Here is a 19,104-nt window from a genome sequence, read left to right as displayed (position 1 = left end):
ACACCTCCTCGTACAGGACCATTCCCATATGTCGCCTCCCACAAGGCCAGCCGAGGTTACAGCCGGTCATCATAGAAGTCGTAGCGGGACGAGAACGATGATGAAATCTGCGGGTACTCGGGGTAGGCCGGCGGAGGCGGGGGATGCGACGAACGGCCAAAGGGTGGGTAGTCGTACTCAGTCGGGGACGTCGCTTCGTATCTGGCGCCGACGTCGTACCTCGATGCCTGCGGGGGCGGTGGCACCGCCATGTCGTACTTGGACAACGGCCTCGAGAAGGACCGCGGGCGGGACTTTGCGCGAGACTGAGCGCGGGCACGCGAGGAGGGAAGATCGACACGGGTCCGGCGGTCGTCGTCGACGAAGCTCGAGGCGCGATCGCTGCCTGCAGCACGGAGATCTGCCCCGCCGCCGCGGTCGCCGCGGTCGCCGTTACCGCCGCTTCGTGACGAGACGTTGATCTCGACGCCGTCTTGGCAGTGCATTTCCATGTTCCCGACCTTGAGCACCGCGCTGCCCATGATGCGCACGGTAGTGTCTTCGTCGGGAGCGGTCGTCCGTGTTGTCGCCGACTGGCGGTAATCGCTTTCGTCATGGCTACCCGAGCTCCTCGTGGATCGGCTGCTGCCACCGCCACGCCCAGCTTTGCGGAGCATCTCGGCCGTCAACGGGACCGTCTGCCCACCTTCCACGTTGTGCTGGTAATGGGTGGCCTGGCGTATCTTGTCCTCGTAGGCGCTTCCTGACGAAGCTGACGTGCCAAGGTAGAAAGAGTTGCGCCGGTTCCTCCCGGCAACTTCGGTGTAGTACTCGGGGGGATCGTACAGATCGGCGGCACCAAAGCTCTGCCTTGGGCCGCGATAAGCGAGGGATCCGTGGAAATTGTACTCGGCCGGTGGACCTGGAGAGAGATCGCCAAACAAGGGATCCTCATCGGGATCATGCTCATCCAGATCGGGCCTCCGCCTCAAAACGGGCGCTTGCGATGCGGGCGGCCGGAAGGGGTTGCTGGACGGAGGACGGGCAGACGAGGGCCGCCGTGGCGGCGGCATCACCCTCCGGTCGTCGTCATTCTTGGACGGTTTGTGGCTTCGCGACGGCCGTCGGGCGAGCGACTTGTCAAACTTGTCAATGGGCTCGGAGTATGGGTCATCGTACTCGAGGGCACGGGGTGGTGGCGGCCGGAATCCGATGGACGACTGGGGCCGAGCGCCACCACCAAAGCGGCTCTCCAGCGGCCGACTGAACGAGTCCGACAGCGGCGGGGGGTGGGGCGGGACCATGGGATGTGGGGGCGGCGGCGGCGGCGGCGCACCGAAGGGTAGCGGGGGTCCCGGCGGGCCTGGCGGCGGCAGCGGGGGTCCCATCCAGCCGCCTGTCGGCGGGGTAGCCGGAGGCGGAAAGCCCGAAACAGGGGGTGGTGGTTGACTAGGAGGAAAGAAGCCTCTGCTCGACTGGGCGGGTGGCGGATAGTAACTCTGCGGCCTCGTGGTTTGGGCCCGAGGGCGGCCCAAGCCGAGTGCGGGAGCCATGGAAGGGCCGATGCCGTAGAAGGATGCGTCGTCCTCTTGCGGAAGGCTGGCGGTCTTGGTGTGCTTGACAGCCCGCGAGGTCTGCATGAGCGCTTTTCGTGAGACGGATTGGGAGCGCTCTCTGCTCGATTTCTTGTGAGGGTCTCGTCGTGGATGAACCGTCGAGTCTGAATCGGTGACGACGCTGGTCGTGATGGGTGAGGAAGAGCCTTTCCTTGTCTTTTCCTTCCTCGCGCGGCTTGTATTGGGTTGCTCTTTGGCGGGGCTGTCGGGAGCGACCGATGATGATGCGTAGCGACGGGTACCCTCAATGGTTTCGCCGTCGTCGTCTGCGTCTTCTACGGACGCAACTATTGACCGTTCACGCCTTGACATGGCGGCACGAGCTTACGCCCGCGGATACGCTGATTGCGCAAAACGAGCGAGACAGAAAAAGTTATCTCGGAATAGCAGAGACGGCGGCGTCTCGAGTGCGCGCAAAAAGATGTCGGGTCCGGGAGAGGTCGAGCTCAGCGGGGTGGTGGCATCAATGACGCGAGGTTGAAATGGGCTCGTCGCTCAAGGACAGCGGGCGGCGTGGTGTGACAGTCAAACCGGGAGGGGGGAAGCGTCTAAGCTAGGTCCTCGTCGAGGCAAGGCGATGCTCGTCAGGTCGAAGACGGACAACAGCAAGCCGGCGCTGCTGAGGTGAAGAAGGAACAAAATGTTCGTCAGTGACGAGAGGCAGCAGGGAAACGCTGGGCAGCGGTGCGGGTGAGGTGGATGCGGAGTTGGGATGACAACGAGCAGACCGGACTGGGGCGGCAAAATAATTGGGATGAGGTGTCAGGCTCCATTCGACGAAAAAAGGTGGGAGGAATGTGGGCTGGGACAGCGACGAGTTTTATTCCACTGCGGGGGTTGCGAGCGATATGAGTGGACGGAAGGGACGACGGCCACAACCCAGGGGCCTGCGCGCAGCCCAGGCAAAGTGTGTGCAGGCAGGTGCGCTTCGTGTGGTCTTGGTGTCCTGCACCAGGAAGGAAGGCATGGGGGACGGGAGGGGAGGGGGGACGCGACGGGAGCTCGGGAGAGGGAGGGGAACAGAAAGAGCTTGACGGCCAAAACAGGCATTATCTGAGACGGCAGCAGCAGCCCAGTCCCAGCCAGATCATGCTTTCGGGTTGCTTGGGACGGGATTCACCCGAGGATCCGACTTCCCATTTTTCTCACTTGGTGCAATGGAAAGGGCATGAATTGTTCCATGCATCAGATCGCCAGGACATTGGGATTTGGGAAATGGAAGTGGCCAATATCGATAACTACCTGACCTGAACGAGGGGCGACAACAATAGCAGCCATCCCACCCTCAGTGCAGGCGAGTGGAACAGGCGAGGACGGTGGATACTTACAGCAAAGGGCTAGGACCGTTCGGAAACGGGGCGCACACCTACAGAGACCTGACAGACCGAGGGAGAAATTCAACGTGATGAGACCACGACGGCGACGGCGACGACGGTGGCCGCGACGAGCACAAACTGATTGATCTGACGAGATCGTGGGGTTAGGGCTCCCTTTGCTGTCTGATCTGGTCGGCGGGGCGGCAGGCGGCTGAGGGTCGGCTGAGCTGGTCTGCCGGCGTCGATTGGATCAGTCCAGGGGAATGCCACACCTCCGCAGCACAACAAAGCTCGGCTAACCTTGAAGCTCAGAAAAGCAACACTTGAACCTCGGTGGCAGCCCTCTGACAGCGAACATCAAGGCCAAGTCAGCGCCGACGATCTTTTCTCGCCTCGCCTTTTGTATGTACGTACTGGGGATGTCTACGGCTGCCATAGGCGACCGGTGTAAGTCGGGCTGTTTGGGTAATCTTGTGGATGGTGGGGGGAACAATCGAAGCCGAAAAAGAAGCTCTGGAATACCGATCACCGTCCACACCAGCGTCCACTGGACCCTGTACCCTGCCCCGAACATGAACAACGTGGGACACAGGGGGACTAGAAAGCCAGGGAATCCCGAATCCAGAAGACAGGATCTTGTCTTTGGGATTGTATCGCAGCGAGCAATCAACGGACGACACTGGGCCGATTTGGCCGTAATGAGCCGTCGACAAGCGATGGAAGCAGCAAACACGGCCAACGGAGGAATGCTCAGAACCTTCTGCTTGGCTGCGTGTCATTAACGGTCAAAGGAAGCCGATCCAAGACCTGTGCCTCCCTCCGCCCTGCTCTGATGACCGGCGAGGCTAAGCCTTCAGATGTTCACTTTTTAGGGCCTAACGTTCAACGCCAGGCCGGCTGGCGACTTGTTGGAACCGCTGTCCGGACTGCCCGGGAACGTTTGGCTATGCAAGGCTTCAAGCAGTGGATCTCGCGACACAGTCATGACGTTGCTGGCCCTCAACGAACGGCTAGGCGCAGCCTAGGACAGGGCTGCTTTGACCGACTGGTATTGAGAACCTGGATCGGGACAAGGCAATGTGATTGTCTGGAGGAGAGCAGAGCAAGCACAGCAGCCGTAACGGCAACGACATCAGCATCAGCAACACAGCATCCCAAAAACGCTCCGGCTGCTGTCTTTGCACGGCGAAGCTGGACCAGGGTCGAACTGGGGAAGCCCAGAGCCCAAGCAGCGAGCCCCTCCACAAGACGCGACCCCTCTGGCTGCGCCCCTCCGTCGCCGCCGCCTTCATGCCCGACCTCGAAGCGCTCTTGGCCCTTGGGTACCAATTCGCCCGCGCACGACGTCAAAGCGAGAGGTGGTCTCAAACTCCATCCAATCTACACCGGCCTACTGCAGCCGGCCGTTGGGAAGCGAGTGCAAAGATTTTTCTTTTCTTTGATCTTCTCTGCCTCTCTGCCTTGCGTGTGAGGGAATTTTCTGCCCTTGGTTGCCTTTGCGGACTGGAAACCTCCCGAATGCGGTCCCCTTCGGGTCGCCTCGAGTGTTTGTCGACAATGGCGAGATGGGGGAGCTTTGAGCCGCGCGACTTGTCAGCAGCATCGAACGACGCCTTGTGGAAGGGCCGAAAAAACAAGGCAAACAGCCGTTCAACTCTTTCTTTTCTTTTTCTTCTCTCCTCCCAAAATGTGTATGTATGGCGGTGCAGGCAAAGCGACAGTAACTCAGTAGGTCAGTCAGCCAGCATCATGCTCGCGAGGTCTTGTGGATGCTTGTGCGGCTTGTCATTGGAGCCGTCGGGCTCTCTGGAATGCGGACTTGGCTGCATGCAGGCCGGCACCCGTCTTACGGGAGTTCCTCATAGGGCAGCGGCCCGATAGGTAGGATGGAGCCGAGCCTAAAGAAAAGTCCTGCTCGTTGCAGCTTGATCGGTCTTTGCTCAATGGCTGCTGGTAAAGCACTTTGCTGTCGTGTCGCAGCCGACGACGTAACCTTGGAGCCGCCGTCGTCGCCGTACGGTCGTCATGTGGGAAAAAAGGGCACATTTCTTTTTTGCTGAAATTGCCGCGACGGCCAAGCCCCCGATTCCCATCCGTCCGTGGCGCACCACCACAACCGCAGCGGCTGGTGAGGGCGACGACGATAGTTGGGATGGTGACACCATCACCCCAGCATCATGACCCCATTGATGGCCTGCTTCGCCTTTCCCGTCCGTCTCCCCAGCGACCCGGCGCTCCGGCTGCAGATCATTTCATGCGGCGCGATGTCGCGGAGCGCGTTGGGGCGCCGATCGAATGTTCCTTTTCTGGGGCATGCCGCTTACATGATCTCAACAGCGTCGCGGCATGCGGCATGAAACATAGGTGAACCGTCGTCGCAAGACGGCGAAACTTTTGTTTGGCATTCTGATGCCCGCCGCCGCTGTCACGCCCTCGCGCCTTGTTCGAGTCGTTCCCCGGACGACCAATGATTCCTCTCTTATACCCTCCTCGACGGCGTTGAGTCTTATTCTGCTCTTGCTCAGAAACAAGATCTCTTGCCCCCCCTTCAGGACCAGCCCCTCCGGGTTGCTGCTTTCGTCGCCAGCAGGATTTGTTGCAGAGCGCGATCTCCCGTATGATTGGGCGTCTCGCCCACAACAAAGGGATTGTTCCAGTCGCGGGGCGAGACGCGCGTGCGACTGCATCTCAATGCGCGCCGGTCAACGACCACCCTCCGACTGGTTCGCATCAGACATGCGCCGTTTGTTGCGTTCGTGTTCGAAACGCGATGCCGGCAGTTTGCTCTCAACCGGCCGCCGGATCGCTCCCCCTCTCGCCGGTCGGCCAAGCTCGTCCGCCGGCGTGTGTGTGGTGGGCGTGTGAGTCAACCCCGAGACGCTGCGGCCAGTAGGGGCCCGACTCGACCCGAGAAGGGCACTGGGCAGAGATGAGCACTCCGCATCCGGTGCATGAACTTGTGGACATCGTCCCCGTCGTCTCATTGGAGTGTGCCGTTTGTGCAGTATTAGCGGGGATGGGGAAGCTGCACAAAAACTGGCGCAAGTTCTGGTCCCGTGACATGGCCGACAAGGAGGTCGAAGGGGGGTATCTCAACAGGGGTTCTCAGAGAACTACCGAGAGATCGTTACCGTCCTGTTGGACAAGCCTTGACCGAAAATGGGGGAAATCGAACACAAGGCGGGAGCTCGAGGCGTGTAAGCAGGCAGTCGTCCTCTGAAGGCATCTTGAACCGCCAGCGTGGATGTGGCTCCAGGAGAGTGAAGCCAAGCTTCCGTTCACCACCACTTCGACCCTCACAGACTGCCCAGTGGGGATGACCGGAACCAACATGGTGGGTTGGACGTTGGGCTGTACTGAGGCCTACGTCCTTTGTTTTTCTCCTTACAAATTCGGCCATTGTTCTGATCCTGAATTGCATCCTGCCACAGGTCGCATCAGATATCATGACGTCGACACCGGCCAAGGCAGAAGAACAGCCCGAATGACCCAGGGTGATTCGGCCAGCCAAGCCTACATATCGGCTTTGCCGTCCACCTGATGACGATAGTGTTTGATCTAAATCCCTTTTGTTGTTAGGGAGCTGCAGAGCTGCCGATGTCGCAACAACCATGTTAACACAACACCCTCTTGACCCCGCTTGGCTCCTCCTCGGGTTTCAAGGAACTCGTGCGGAGATAGTGGAAGCCCGACGAATAATGGTCAGCATGGAAGAATCACCTGTATCCTCAAGGCGTGCCAACTCCCGCGCCGCAGGTTTCCATGTCTCAGTTCACGTTGCTCACGCTGGTGGCAGGGCAGGTTGTGATCGGTTAAGGTCCTCAGAGACGCATGGCAGCCTGATGGAAACCTGGATATCTGCAACAACGGGCCGATGATCGGAGAGGAAGACGCCATCGTCGAACTGGTTAGAGAGGATGCTGTATGTCAGGAAACGGAGGGCGTTGTTTTCGTGCGCGAACAGGAAGTCGATGCGCCCCGGCCGTTCACCCGGGTCGTCGAACGACGTGAAGGTAATGTTGGGGTTGCCATATCTTGCGTCGTCTGCCACACGGCCTGCGATATCCCACATTCCCGAGTTGGGCCCCGTCAAGATCTTGTAGGCCTTGTCGTCGGGCGTGCTGTTGAAGTCACCACCGAGAAGCACAGGAGGACGGCCGCCGGGAGAACCCTCTCCGGCCCATTCCCGAGCCAACTTGGTCAGGAGACGGGCGCTCTCTTCCCGCGCGGTCTTGCCTCTGTAGTCGAAGTGGGTGCTCATGACGACGACCTCGATGCCTGTCCGACGGTGCCAGAACAAGCCGACGGTGACGATGCGTTCCAAGGCCGCGTCCCACCCCTTCGACGGCACGTCGGGTGTCGGGGAGAGCCAGTAAGTCCGATGCCGCTCACATTCCCAGAGATCCTTCCGGTAGAATATCGGCGAGTACTCGCCGGCCTCCTTGCCGTCCGTCCGGCCATGGCCAATGTGGGCCCAGGAGGGTCCTAGGCTGGTCTGGATATCGAGGAGCTGCGAGTGTAGGACCTCCTGCAAACATAGGAAAGGGCCTTCTTGGCCCGAGACAATGAACTTGAGCTGGGCACAGAGTCGAGGGCGTCGCACCGACCAGGGCTTCTCGTGGGGGCCCGGGCGCTGCGTTGCGTACCGAACGTTCAGGGTGACCAGGCGGAGAATGATGGACTTGAGATTTGGCGTCGCCATGCCGGCCAGCCAGTCACACGGGGCAAAAACAGAGCTATAGTATGCCGGAACGAGGTGAAGGTCAGAATGTCAGGAATGAAAATCGATCGGCGAGAGTCTGTCCGGCACTTGGCAATCTAACGGCCCGATGGTTGATCCCGTCCGACCGGCACAGGGCCCCGAAGCGGGAATCGAGGGGCGGGCGCCGAGATGACGTCATGATAACCGGGGGAAGTCGGGCACCCCACCACGCCGAGCTCCCTTTCCAAGGTTTTCCGACCCACAAGGCTGGCGTCCATTTCCTTGTTTTTTGTTCGCACCAACAACGGTCACCTGAAACTGGCAACCCCGGGTTTTCTCCGACGCTCAAGCTTCCAGCATGCTGCAATCTCAGAACAAGACTTGTAACTCTGGCCCAGAGATATCGTCAAAATAAACCACGTTGCCTAGCCGCGCGGCAGCGGATCGATCTTGCGGATCAGGTCCCAGGTTGCCTTGCAGAGGCTCCTCCCTGCACGCTGCCGATCATGCCTCCAGGCTTCAGACAGCCCGGACCGCCTCAAAAGTGCATCTCACCGAAGGAAACGCCCCGACTCGCTAGAAGGTCCGCTCGAATCTAGGACCCCAGGTTAGGCCACCCGTCCTCAATCCATTATTTTGGTTTCCAGTCATTCATTCCAATCCATTCCATGGGCGGGAGGGTGGACAGGCCGGTCATCTGCCTCCTCGGGGGCCTTGGCAAATGCACAACCAACGCAGGAACACCATCATCTTTCCTCACCTGCCTGCCGTAAATTGCTTGGTATGACATCAAGATTATTGAAACACGCCCATAGCTATAGCAAATACGACATATGTTTACGACATCTGAAGGCATCTCTCCCACTCTGACGGCATACCAGCTCCAGCGCGATGGGCACGCCATGCCCGATGGGGTTTGATGGTTGTCAGACATCTGAGTTGGAGGTTGCCTCTTCGGGCCTGGGCTTAGCACAGCCGTGGGGGATAATTGTCACGCGTTGAGTCAGAAGACACACATGGCTCACTTGGGCCTCATAAGAGAACCCATCTATATCCTTTCCATAGCTGATTTCCTTGGTTCTTTGCTATTCTTTTCGGTGCCTTCGGAGACATTCTCCCCTCGCGCACCCTCCCGTGATGCGGTTCTGATTCCTTACCTTGGTTTTTTGCACCCTCTTCGACGGTGAATCTGGGGGGTCAAACACACCGAAGATCTTGCTGAGGATCGCGGGCACCGTATTTATCGCCCCGCAAAAAGATCAGACCTATCACTTTTTCCCTTGACCGGTGACTCCGTGATCACCTCAGCCTTCCAGGCGTAAAGGTGGTCGGATCGGCCAGCCTGGATCGTCGGTCTTCAAAAAAGTACATATGCCTTCAGATAGCTCCTCTCTTCAGCTGGCCACATCCCCGTAACTCTCTCCTCTTTCATTGTGGTTGGGTTGCACAACAGCAACTGGTGTACTGAGCGACTTCTCGGTCGACGTCCCTCTCTTGTGAAGACTTGTGATTAAAGCCGGCTAGTACCGGCGCTGGATCAGAAGCCTCTTCGTTCTCTCGTTGAACAGTACTGCCATATACATCTCCTCTTCCACTCCACAATCTCCCAAACATGTCCGCATCGAGCCACGACCCATGGGCGCCTGCTCCGGTGTTCCTGCGACCTATCTCTGATATCGACGACACCGAGATCGACGATTTGAACCTGTCCAAGATGGACGACGACCCTTTCAGCTACTTCCTTACTCCTACCCCCTCCGCCTATCGGGATGACGAGGACGTCGACTTCGACATGGACTTTGACGCCGGCATCGAGAGTCCCAGGAAGTCTCGACGCCATCATGCTTCGCATCTCTTCCGGAGCATCAGTCCTCCGAGCCTCACCGGCTTCACCCGCCGCTCCCCATCCCCGTCCCAGCACCTCTTTACCCCGCCTCGGTCGCCAGACACCCCGGAGCTGGACTACGACTTCTCCGCTAGCCCGGAGGACGATAATGAGCAGTACGATTACATGTTCAATACCAACAACGACAAGGACAGCAGCAATTATCACTGGCCCCGCCGCACCAAGAACAAGTTCAAGAGCAGCTATAACAACAACGACGAGAGCAATAACTACCTAACACCTCCGTCGCCGCCCTCATCGATGTTCCTCCCGCGTCCATCCAGTCCCAGCGGAAGCAGGTATGGACGAGGCCGCAGCAGGGGAATACCGGGACGGATATCCCCGCGCTCATGGCGCGAGCCGAGCCCCGATGTATGGGCCATCGAGGAGGAGCCGGAGAGGGAGGAGGAGCTCGCTGAGCACGCAGGAGAGGCCGGGACGGCCAAGCCGGTCGATATCCCGGCCGCGAAGCCTAGGAAGAGGGTACGGTTTGCATTGCCTGCTTTGGAGGATGATCGGCATCAGTATTACTAGGTAACGGGAGGAGACTGGTTTTGGGTATTATTCGGGTTTCCTGGAAGCGCATACCCCGGCGTTGGGAGGTTGGGTTTGCACTGCATCTTTCATGTTTGCATGTTGGGAATGGAGGACAATACCAAATTGGAACTGCTTTTTCCTGGCTGTTAGGCGTTGTTGGTTTCTCAGATACTCTTAGCACGGTACCAGGCCAGATCGATAATTCATCGTCACTCACACTTCCACTTTGAAGTCATCAGCCCACTGCTTATCGGGTCAAACAAGGCTTTAGATCGTAACATGTGAATGGACGGCTTTCGATTCGATCCCGCTGGCTTGGTTCACCGAATTAGACTCGGTCTTACTCATGTGGTTCCAGCCTCAACCATTCATTCGACACCCCGAACCCACCTTCAAGGTCAAACCTTGTGTCCAACCCCGGCCGTGGCCGATGAGACAGCATACCAATCCTATGTCCTCGTATTACCTCTCCCGAGAAATGTCCGAACCAAGTGGTTTTTTTTTTCTGTCCAAGGCACCTCTGATCCTCAAACAGATGCACAAAGGAGTGAGAGCCCGGCTATCTGCGCAGGTGGTTGATGCTTATCTCCAATATACGTCCTCATGGTGGAATCTCAGGTACCTACCTACTACATAGGAATATGGCAGCTCCGTGGCTATCTGTAAGCTCTGCTGGCGTCGCGAAACTGAGTAGGCAGGGTTCCAGATTCTCTTCCTACCCTTGACCAGACTGTATGGCCCGGATCACCTCCGGACACCGCACTCTGCTTCAACGGACAAGGAGATCCCCGAGATCTCCACCCCAAGACGATGCGGTGACTTCGACGACCACGCGGTCTCGTCTCCTTGGGCGGGGATATGACAAGAGGTAAACATGGCAGATGATCGAATGCGGTGAAGGGGGTCTCGAGCACACACCGTATGAGGGTGTTCGGCGTAAGCTGTCCATCAAACACAGCTTCTCGCGTCGTTTTGGTCGTCTCACGTCCACTTCCAAGCTCATGGATCCGTAATGCCCGCGCCTGCATGGTCTCCGGGCGGAAGCCATCTATCATGTTACAGCACATCCAGCCCGCTGGGGTGCCGAAGACGGCTTGTTTTCGTGCAAGCCTTCGCTTTTCGGCAGCCGAGTGACCAAACGCAGCTGAAGGTCACGGCTCCTGCCCGAACCTTCGAAACAAAGTCGGTCGCTGATTGGTCTATCCAGGCTGGGTGGAGGCTCGCCAGGATGCAGAGGAAGCTGCGACGTGATGTGGTGGTGGTGGTGGGACGGGCCTGCCGATCGATTGTTTACCAGCGTCCATGTCCCCGCCATTGCAAGCGACTGCAAGGTCAGGTCTGCCGCCAGCAAGCGCCTTCCAAGGTTCGCGAGTGCTGGTCATCCATGGAAGATGGAAGATTTCTCTCCGACAACAATCGCCGCACAGCATCTTCCATCGTATTGTCGGCGTTCAATTCGTGATACATTTTGCACAATCGACTCAATTTGTCGCAAACTGCATCTTTTGTTGCGGATTGTCGGACTGAATTGACGCTGGCGTAACGCAGCGCCGCCAGGAGCACCTGTCTCTTGGTGGCCGCGTGTTACAGTGATACGAGATCAGCTCCAATCTTCCCTCCAGCACATGGAGGCAAAGCGATTGCGTACGACGCCAGTCACCAGACGTCATTCTGCTCCTGAAGTTGGACAAATGCGACCGAATGACCGAATACATTTCATTCAGTTCACCGTCGTCGCCCAAATTCCCAGGACTCAAGATTGAGGGAATGGCGAGGTGATGCGGCGCCAGGTGAGTGCGGCCAAAGGCTTGGCTCAAGCGATAATCCCGTTTCCCGGGTTATCGCTCTTTGTTTACTTTAGGTTCCCGACGGTGTCAGCCCCTCGAGGACGCCAATGCAGCACCAAACCTAATTGGCGGCTGTGCGCCTCCTTGTCTGGACTTTGACGTCGAAGCCGTTTCGCAAACACAATCATGTCTTCATCAACATCATGTCTTTGACTTTTGCGTTGTCGATGTTGAGTTTGAGGAATGCAAGCTGCTGACAGCGCTTGATCGCCGAATTCCAGAACCATGACGCCGCCGGCGAACCAAGACGAGTCGCCGCCTGGCGACCCAGCGACAGCGACAGCGACAGCGACGACAACAACACCACCAGAAACAACCCCCAAACCTACACAACCAACAAAAAATGAGACCCCAACGACACCTGCCAACAAGCGAGCTTCGGCCCCGCCGGCCACGACACCAAAGAGCGCCCCCGCCGCCGCGGGCCACGGCTCCTCGGCCAAGAAGAAGCCCGAACCAAGCCTGCTGACGGATTTCTTGCTTGGTCGGCCGAGTCCGGCGCGAATTGCCGCCCAGCGCGAACGACAGCGTCGGAAAAGCATGGCTGCCGACGCCGCCAATGTGCGCGAGGAGCTGCGACAGGAAATGCGGGCGGCCGCCATGCGGAGGGTGCAGCAGCCAGGAGGAGTGAGGGAGCGGGTTCTGGCATGGCAGAAGGCGAGTGCGGCGGCGATGAAGGAGCAAGGAGGCGGGGTGCCTCACGCCGAGGACGCCATGACCGAGCCCACCGAGGTCGCAGTTCAGGTTCCGGCAGAGAGCGTGACCGAAACGGACCGGTTGCGGGTTAGGATGCGGGCGAGGTCGAAGAGAACGAAACCCAAGGCTGGCACCGAGGATAAAGAAAATCAGGCTGAGGGCGATGGGAACGATGGCGATGGAGAAGAGACGGAACGAGAGGCGCCTGCCGCGAAGAAACCCGACGACCCGCATGTCATCAAGGTCAAACTTGCCCCGAAAAAGCGAATCGTTAGCGACGACAATTGGATGAAGCGCAACAACAATTCTGGGAAATCTCCGGTACAAGACCCCCCAAAGGCCAACCCAACCTCGACTCCGACACCCATTCCCAAAGATTTTCTGAAACGGACCGCACAAAACCCATCCGTTCAGAGCAAAATCCGGGATTGGGTCCAGCGCGTGGAAATGCCCGACCCGCCACCGCCGCAGCCGAAACCGAAGCCGCAGCCGCGCAAAAAGGCGGACAAGCCCGCTCCTGCGGTCGTTGAGGAGTACGCCCCTAGTGTGGTCGCTTCTGACCCAGGATTCAGACCAAAGCCAAAACCGCAGGATGATGGGATCCGCGTCAAACCAAAACCACTGGAGGACGACGGAATCCGTGTCAAACCGAAGCCGCTGCCAGACGACGGGATTCGGGTCAAACCGATGAAACCAAAGAAACCCGCATACGACTCGGACGATGGCATTCGCGTGCGCCCGGTGCGAAAGAAGGAGTCGGTCGACGATGGCATCCGTGTGAAGGCCGTGGATCCCAGCAAAACGGATGATGGAATTCGAGTCCGGCCGATCGACCCCAACAACCCAGACGGCATTCGGGTCCGCCCCATGGACCTGGAACCCACCGAGAAGCCGGAAGCTCGCACAGCATCCCCGAAGCCTGAGCCTCCAAAATCGGCGACTCCTAAGCCTGAACCTTCAACGTCGGCAACTCCTAAGCCCGAACCTCCAAAATCGGCAACTCCCAAAGCCGAGCCTCCAAAGTCCGCAACCCCCAAGCCGGCACCTCCACGATCGGCATCTCCCAAACCGGCGTCTCCAAATCCAGAGTCGGCCAGACCAAAATCTACCGGTCCGAAGCCTCGGGTTGCGAGCGCCAGGAGAAAACGTCCTTCAAAGGCCGAAGAGAAGGAGCCCAGCGAGGTTTCTTCAGAGACCGTTTCTTCGGATACCCTTTCTTCGGAGACCGAAACTGAAACCGAGGTCGAGACCCGGCCGAAGCGAAAGCCGTCACGGCGCAGCCGAAGGCGAAGGAGTCGGAGTCATAGCCCCGCCCAGCGGAGAGCGCCATCTCCCAAGAATCTTCACTCGGAGTCTGAGGCGGTGCGCCGCGCCCCTTCGCCGGTGGAATCGGATACCGAATCAGAACGGACCCCTCCGACCGTTCTGGGCAACAAGTCCCTTGCCGAGATCCCATTCGGATACTCGGCTTTCAGCGTGCTTGATCTTCCTCTGGGCCCTGATGAGCACAAACCCGCGAAAAGGCCCAAGGCAGCCCGAAATCCCAGCCTCAAGGCGGTACCCAAGGTGCTGAAGAAGGTTGTAACGGGCGCCAAGGACATCATTCAAGAGATGGCTGAGCCTCCGCGCCCCCCGCCAACCACCAATAAACCCCAGAGCATCGAGACATGGCTCAACAACACCGTCGACCCGTTTGTCGAGCCCGCGGCGATTCCGACCCCCCTGGAACCGGCGAATAATCCGCCAGTCGAGAAGAAGGAACCGATGCCAGAACCGCCAAAGGTGGCCCCGGAACCCCCCAAACAGGAGTCTTCCAAACGGGAACCTGCGCCGGCAGAAGAACCCGACACCCACAAGCGGGCACCTTCGAGGTCCGCGCCAGAGGCCCGGCCTAGGCAGCGTCAGCCATCCAGCTCAAGACCGGAGAGTCGTACCAAAGAGCGGGCGCAACCAAAACCGGCACCCGAGGCCCGGCCGGAAGAAGCAACTCTGCACTCGGCGCTCAGGAACGTCGACTCGCGGGAAAAGGAGGACTCCGACCACGAAGACAGCGACGTGACCCCAAGGACATCAACGCCTGCCACTCCTTCCGCCGGACTGAAGCGGAGGCGGGCCACCAGAAAAGCTCCCAATCCCAAGTCACGCGGAAAGAAGCCGTTCAGGGAGTTGCTCCGGGACGCCTTCCGGGGGGAATCCGGTGGCCACACACTTCCCCCCACAGTCTATCCCAGCTGCGAAACAGATTACGAATCCAGCGACTACAACGACGACGAGACCGACACCTACTACGGGCCGACGAGCGAGCGGAGCGAGCGGCGCCGCTCTGGTGGCCATAGAAAGGAAGGATCCGTATCCGACCACTCGTCTGCGTATTACTCATCGACATACTACTCTTCAGCCTACGACACAACCATCGCCTCTTCTGATCTCTCGAGCCACCCCCCTCCGAGGCGGAGACCTCCTACAAATGGGGTCCACGAACTGTCGACGATCATTTCGGAAGAATCCACCAGCACGCGCGAATCAGAAACCCTCTCTGATGCCTCGCAGAGCACCGTTACTCAGGCCACGGCATTTACGAAATCCACCGAGGTCACGAGGCAGAAGAGCCAGAAGACGGGTCTTAAGCGCCGCCTTACCAAACATTCCGACCTGGTGTCCGTGCTCTCGCTGCCAGATGACGGCCCGCTGGCGGCGCCGAGCCGGTCTCAGAGCATCCGGTCGACGCGCAGTCTGCATCGCAGACCTAGCAAGACAAGCAAGGGAAGGGTGGATGATCTGCTGGATGAATTTGCCGACGACGAGCACTGGTACGGCAGGGAGATGAAGGCTCTCATGGATGGAGTCATTCCAGTTTTGTTGAGGGATATCATGAACGACCAGTCCAGGGATGCTCGCGCCGATGCCATGGCTAAGGCCGTGGTCAACATGGGCATGGCGCTCGAGAAGCTCAGAGACCAGCACCGGCGCGTACCCGTCGGTGACATCCGCGCCCTCTTTATTTTCCTCGAGGAGGTGTCGCCGCTCTATGATCATTATCTGGATGTCTGGAGGCTCGGTTTCCAGGGGATCATCATCAACCTCGCGCCGAGGTCCGGCAAGGATGACGACTCGCTCGTGAACGCGCTTCCCCGGAACGAGGCAGGGGATATCGTCAAAGAGAATGGCGAGCGCGTGGATGTGGCATTCCTTTTCAAGCGGCCCCTGGTCCGTATCAAATGGATCGTCAAGTTCCTCAAGGTGAGCATCTCTCCCTTACTGTTCTGTTGATCGTTGGATGCTAATCCCTATAAAGGCCGCCCTTGCCGTGACGGAGGCCCCTGAAGCTGAGCGCCTGATCACCGTCTTCTCAGCTCTCCAGGAGAAAGCCCGCAAACGCCACAAGGAGGAGACTGCTCGCTTGATGGACGAGGACGCCAGCAACACTGACACGTCCAAGTGCCGCGATCTTCGAACTCTACTCCCGCTCGACGGCGTCGTGATCAACAGGCGCCGCCAAGTCGTCGCCCTCGACGTCTTCTCTCTCGATCTGCACCACTCAAGCGACCAGCGTCTCGAGTGTCAGGTAGAGATGATCTTCCGGGACCGCCCAGCACTTCCTGCCGACAAGGGGGACGTCCTCATCCGGGAGGTCGGCATCGGGTCCCGGTCCTGGCTGCTTTTCCCGCCGGTGCCGATGCAGTACATCTCGGCCCGCCACGGCAAAGAGCCCGACACGCTGCTCGTTATGATCCGCGGCACCCACAATGGAAAGGATTGGTTCGAGCTACTCAACCTCTCCACCGATAGCGAAGAGCAAATTGAATACTGGCTTCGGGTCCTAGGGAGCGACCCGATGCCGCCGCTGACCAGGCCCTTGCCATCAGCAGTGCAGGAAGTCGCGGCCAAGCCGCCGGCTGTAGACGTCCCAGTCGGCGAGCGCAAGTCAAGCGTTTCAAGCGTCGCAACTTCGGACGGAGAGCCGCTCCCGCCGTCGCCCTGCGACAACACGCGGCCGTCTGCATGGCCAGCAAACGCGTCTCCGGAGAGCACGCCCGGTAAAGAAGAAAAGGCTTCGCAAGAAGAGCAACGCCCGCCTCGCGGAGTTCCTGCCATCAACGTCCCAGGAATCACAAAGGCCCCGCCTAACACGACTCCCTTCCGCGAAGACGGGGCTCCCCCGCCACCCATACATCGGACGTTGGGCCCCAAGAGCCCTGGACTGCTCGCACCGCCCATCGAGACCGGACCACACGCCCGTCTCAAGCGTCGGACGTCATCGCCGCTCAAACATGAGTACCACCCATCCGATGTTTCCTCCGAGAGCTCGTGCTCCGTTAGCGACGACGGCGATGACGATGAGGAGGAGACGGAATCGTCCGAGAGCTCCAGCGACGACCTCGATGAGGACGAGGTGCCCGACACGATCCCGGGCTACAGCATTAAAGAGTCTAAACCCCCCGCCGCCTCTGCTGAGTCAATGGTCTCAGACAATAGCATCACGCCATCTCACTCGGCATCTCAAGTCGCGGCGCGGGGTAGCCAGCCTGAACGGCAGCCGCAACTTTTCACCTCAACCGTCTCATACTGGTCCAGCAGGCGGGGCATGTGGAAGGACATTCACGGCGGACAGCCTGTCTCCATTGCCATTTACCCTGGGAGCATGGAAGTCCGCCCATCGACCGAATCGGAGCCATTGATCTCTCTGGTGCTCACGCCCGTCGTCATGATTCGCCGCAGCACCGCGCTCGACCTTGAGGTTCGCTGTGCGGCGACCCCGGAGTCGCGGCTCAAGACCGACGCGACCATGTTCAGGTTTCGGGCGACCAACCAGGCGGAGGCCAAGGACCTTTACGAGGCGGTGCATTTCAGCCGTCTCAACAACGCGACGTATATTCGCCTTAGTGAGGAGGCCCGCGTGCGGTCGTTTGGCCAGATGCAGTCGCAAGCTCCCGGCGAGGGCAGTATCGACGGCGATAGCTCAAGCCGGAGGCGCACCTGGTTCGGGCGTAGGAACAGTTACCGCGCGTCGACCCGCGCTCCGAGCGTCTCCCAGGGCAGCATTTCGACCACCATTTCAGCCGGCAGCTTCCTCCGGCGCCTCATGGGCGGAAACTCGTACAACATTGACGAGTCGACGCTCGACAGGACGCGTCCCATCTCGGGCAGCGGCAGCCTTTACACGACCAGCTCCGGCGGGTCCCCGTTACCGTCGGGCTATTCCTCGCCGCCGCGCAGCTCCTCGGCGTCCCAATCCGCCTCGCAGGCCGGCTCGAGCCGCAGCCGGTGGAGCATCGGCAACTTGCTCAAGCCGGGTTCGACAGCCTCTCCCTTCGAGATCCGTTGCCACCTGAACGTGCCCAACAACCGGTGGCTCGACAAGGGCGACTGTATCCTGCACATCGCACGCCCGCCGGCCGGCGCGCACCAGGAGCTGCCGCTGTACCGCGGTCTCGAGAAGCGCATCATCGTGACGCACGCGACGCGCAAGGTCGGGGACAAGCCGCTCGTCATCTTGGATGCAGTTCTCGGGTCGCAGTGCTTTAGCTTTTTGGGGAGGAAGGGGATTATGTGCAGCGTGTTTGAGACGGTCAAGGACGAGCAGGGGAACGTTGGCGTGGCGCCGCGCAATGGCGGCATCTCGGGCAAGGTCACCAAGTGGTGCTTCCAGTGCAAGAGCGAGCAGCATGCGGCGTGGGTGATGGGGTTGTTGACGGCCGAGGTACCGGGGCTGGTTACGGGTGAGGTGCCCGGGGTGACGACCGAGGAAATGCCGGCGAAGCAACATTGAGAGCGCAGACTGGGAGGGGAAGGTTTGAGAGTTGAGTAATGAGAGAAGCAAGGGAGTGGGATTTCATTCATTCAGCAAGATTTTGGAGTTGGGGGTTTTACGGGGAGGGATGGGACATGGGACACACGGCGGAGGATCTGGCGGGCTAGCACTTGTTTCATTTGTTTGGAGTTTCTACATCGCATCCTCTCTTTTTTTTTCTGCTATCCATCGTTTTATACCCAACTGGGGGAAGTTAGAGTTGAGAGGGAGAGGGAAGGAGCCGGGGAATTCTGGGGCAGCGTTTAGGGAGGGCCGACTACATGGCATTCTCGGAGATAGATTAATGTTACGTATTGAATTCTATTATCACCGACATTCCTCTTGCTGTCTCGTCCGATTGTCGACTATTGTCTTGATTGTTATGTTGAAGGTATTGTCAGTCAGTGTTGATTTCCAGATTAGGAAACTTGCCTATTGCGCGGCATACAATGGTGGAGGCAGGGGTTGTGGAGAACAATGGCTTCTTGGCGGCCCAAGCTTGATGCTTGGCTGGCACCCAACAGCCGCCAGCGCTACTCCGTACAAAGTTGAGGCTTCCCGACGCGTTCTTCACGCGAACCATCTTTCCTTCATCTCACATCTTTGTCGACTCGCATTTTTTGTTGTCGCCTGCATCGATCTTGGCATTGGCGGGTCTTTCTCAGCCCCTTCAGTCACCCTCACCGTCTCCGAGTCGCTGATTGCGGCCACCGTCCCCCGACCTTTCTTCCTCCA

General features: G+C 59.1%; 5 protein-coding genes across 5 annotated transcripts; 2 read left to right on the top strand and 3 right to left on the bottom strand.

Moving 5' to 3' along the window:
- Positions 1-56: 56 nt before the first annotated feature.
- On the bottom strand, positions 57-1,907 carry VTJ04DRAFT_7803 (uncharacterized protein; the record flags this gene model as incomplete). The annotated part of the gene is made up of 1 exon (XM_069366171.1): positions 57-1,907. The coding sequence occupies one exon, from the start codon at positions 1,905-1,907 to the stop codon at positions 57-59; it is 1,851 nt and encodes a 616-aa protein (XP_069217132.1).
- A 134-nt stretch (positions 1,908-2,041) lies between these two features.
- On the bottom strand, positions 2,042-3,347 carry VTJ04DRAFT_7802 (uncharacterized protein; the record flags this gene model as incomplete). Its single annotated transcript, XM_069366170.1, has 5 exons — positions 2,042-2,143; positions 2,197-2,327; positions 2,966-3,143; positions 3,212-3,255; positions 3,326-3,347. 5 exons carry the CDS (start codon positions 3,345-3,347, stop codon positions 2,042-2,044), a joined length of 477 nt encoding a protein of 158 aa, XP_069217131.1.
- A 3,345-nt stretch (positions 3,348-6,692) lies between these two features.
- Positions 6,693-7,613, bottom strand: VTJ04DRAFT_7801 (uncharacterized protein; the record flags this gene model as incomplete). Its single annotated transcript, XM_069366169.1, has 1 exon — positions 6,693-7,613. One exon carries the CDS (start codon positions 7,611-7,613, stop codon positions 6,693-6,695), a length of 921 nt encoding a protein of 306 aa, XP_069217130.1.
- A 1,612-nt stretch (positions 7,614-9,225) lies between these two features.
- VTJ04DRAFT_7800 (uncharacterized protein) lies at positions 9,226-10,032 on the top strand (the record flags this gene model as incomplete). The annotated part of the gene is made up of 1 exon (XM_069366168.1): positions 9,226-10,032. The coding sequence occupies one exon, from the start codon at positions 9,226-9,228 to the stop codon at positions 10,030-10,032; it is 807 nt and encodes a 268-aa protein (XP_069217129.1).
- A 2,075-nt stretch (positions 10,033-12,107) lies between these two features.
- Positions 12,108-18,348, top strand: VTJ04DRAFT_7799 (uncharacterized protein; the record flags this gene model as incomplete). Its single annotated transcript, XM_069366165.1, has 2 exons — positions 12,108-15,818; positions 15,874-18,348. 2 exons carry the CDS (start codon positions 12,108-12,110, stop codon positions 18,346-18,348), a joined length of 6,186 nt encoding a protein of 2,061 aa, XP_069217128.1.
- Positions 18,349-19,104: the final 756 nt, after the last annotated feature.

The sequence above is a fragment of the Mycothermus thermophilus genome, assembly GCF_041956435.1.
Source record: "Mycothermus thermophilus strain CBS 625.91 unplaced genomic scaffold VTJ04scaffold_5, whole genome shotgun sequence".
Taxonomy (NCBI): domain Eukaryota; kingdom Fungi; phylum Ascomycota; class Sordariomycetes; order Sordariales; family Chaetomiaceae; genus Mycothermus; species Mycothermus thermophilus.
Note: the sequence above shows the minus strand (reverse complement) of the source record. Positions and strands in the feature narration are given on the sequence as shown.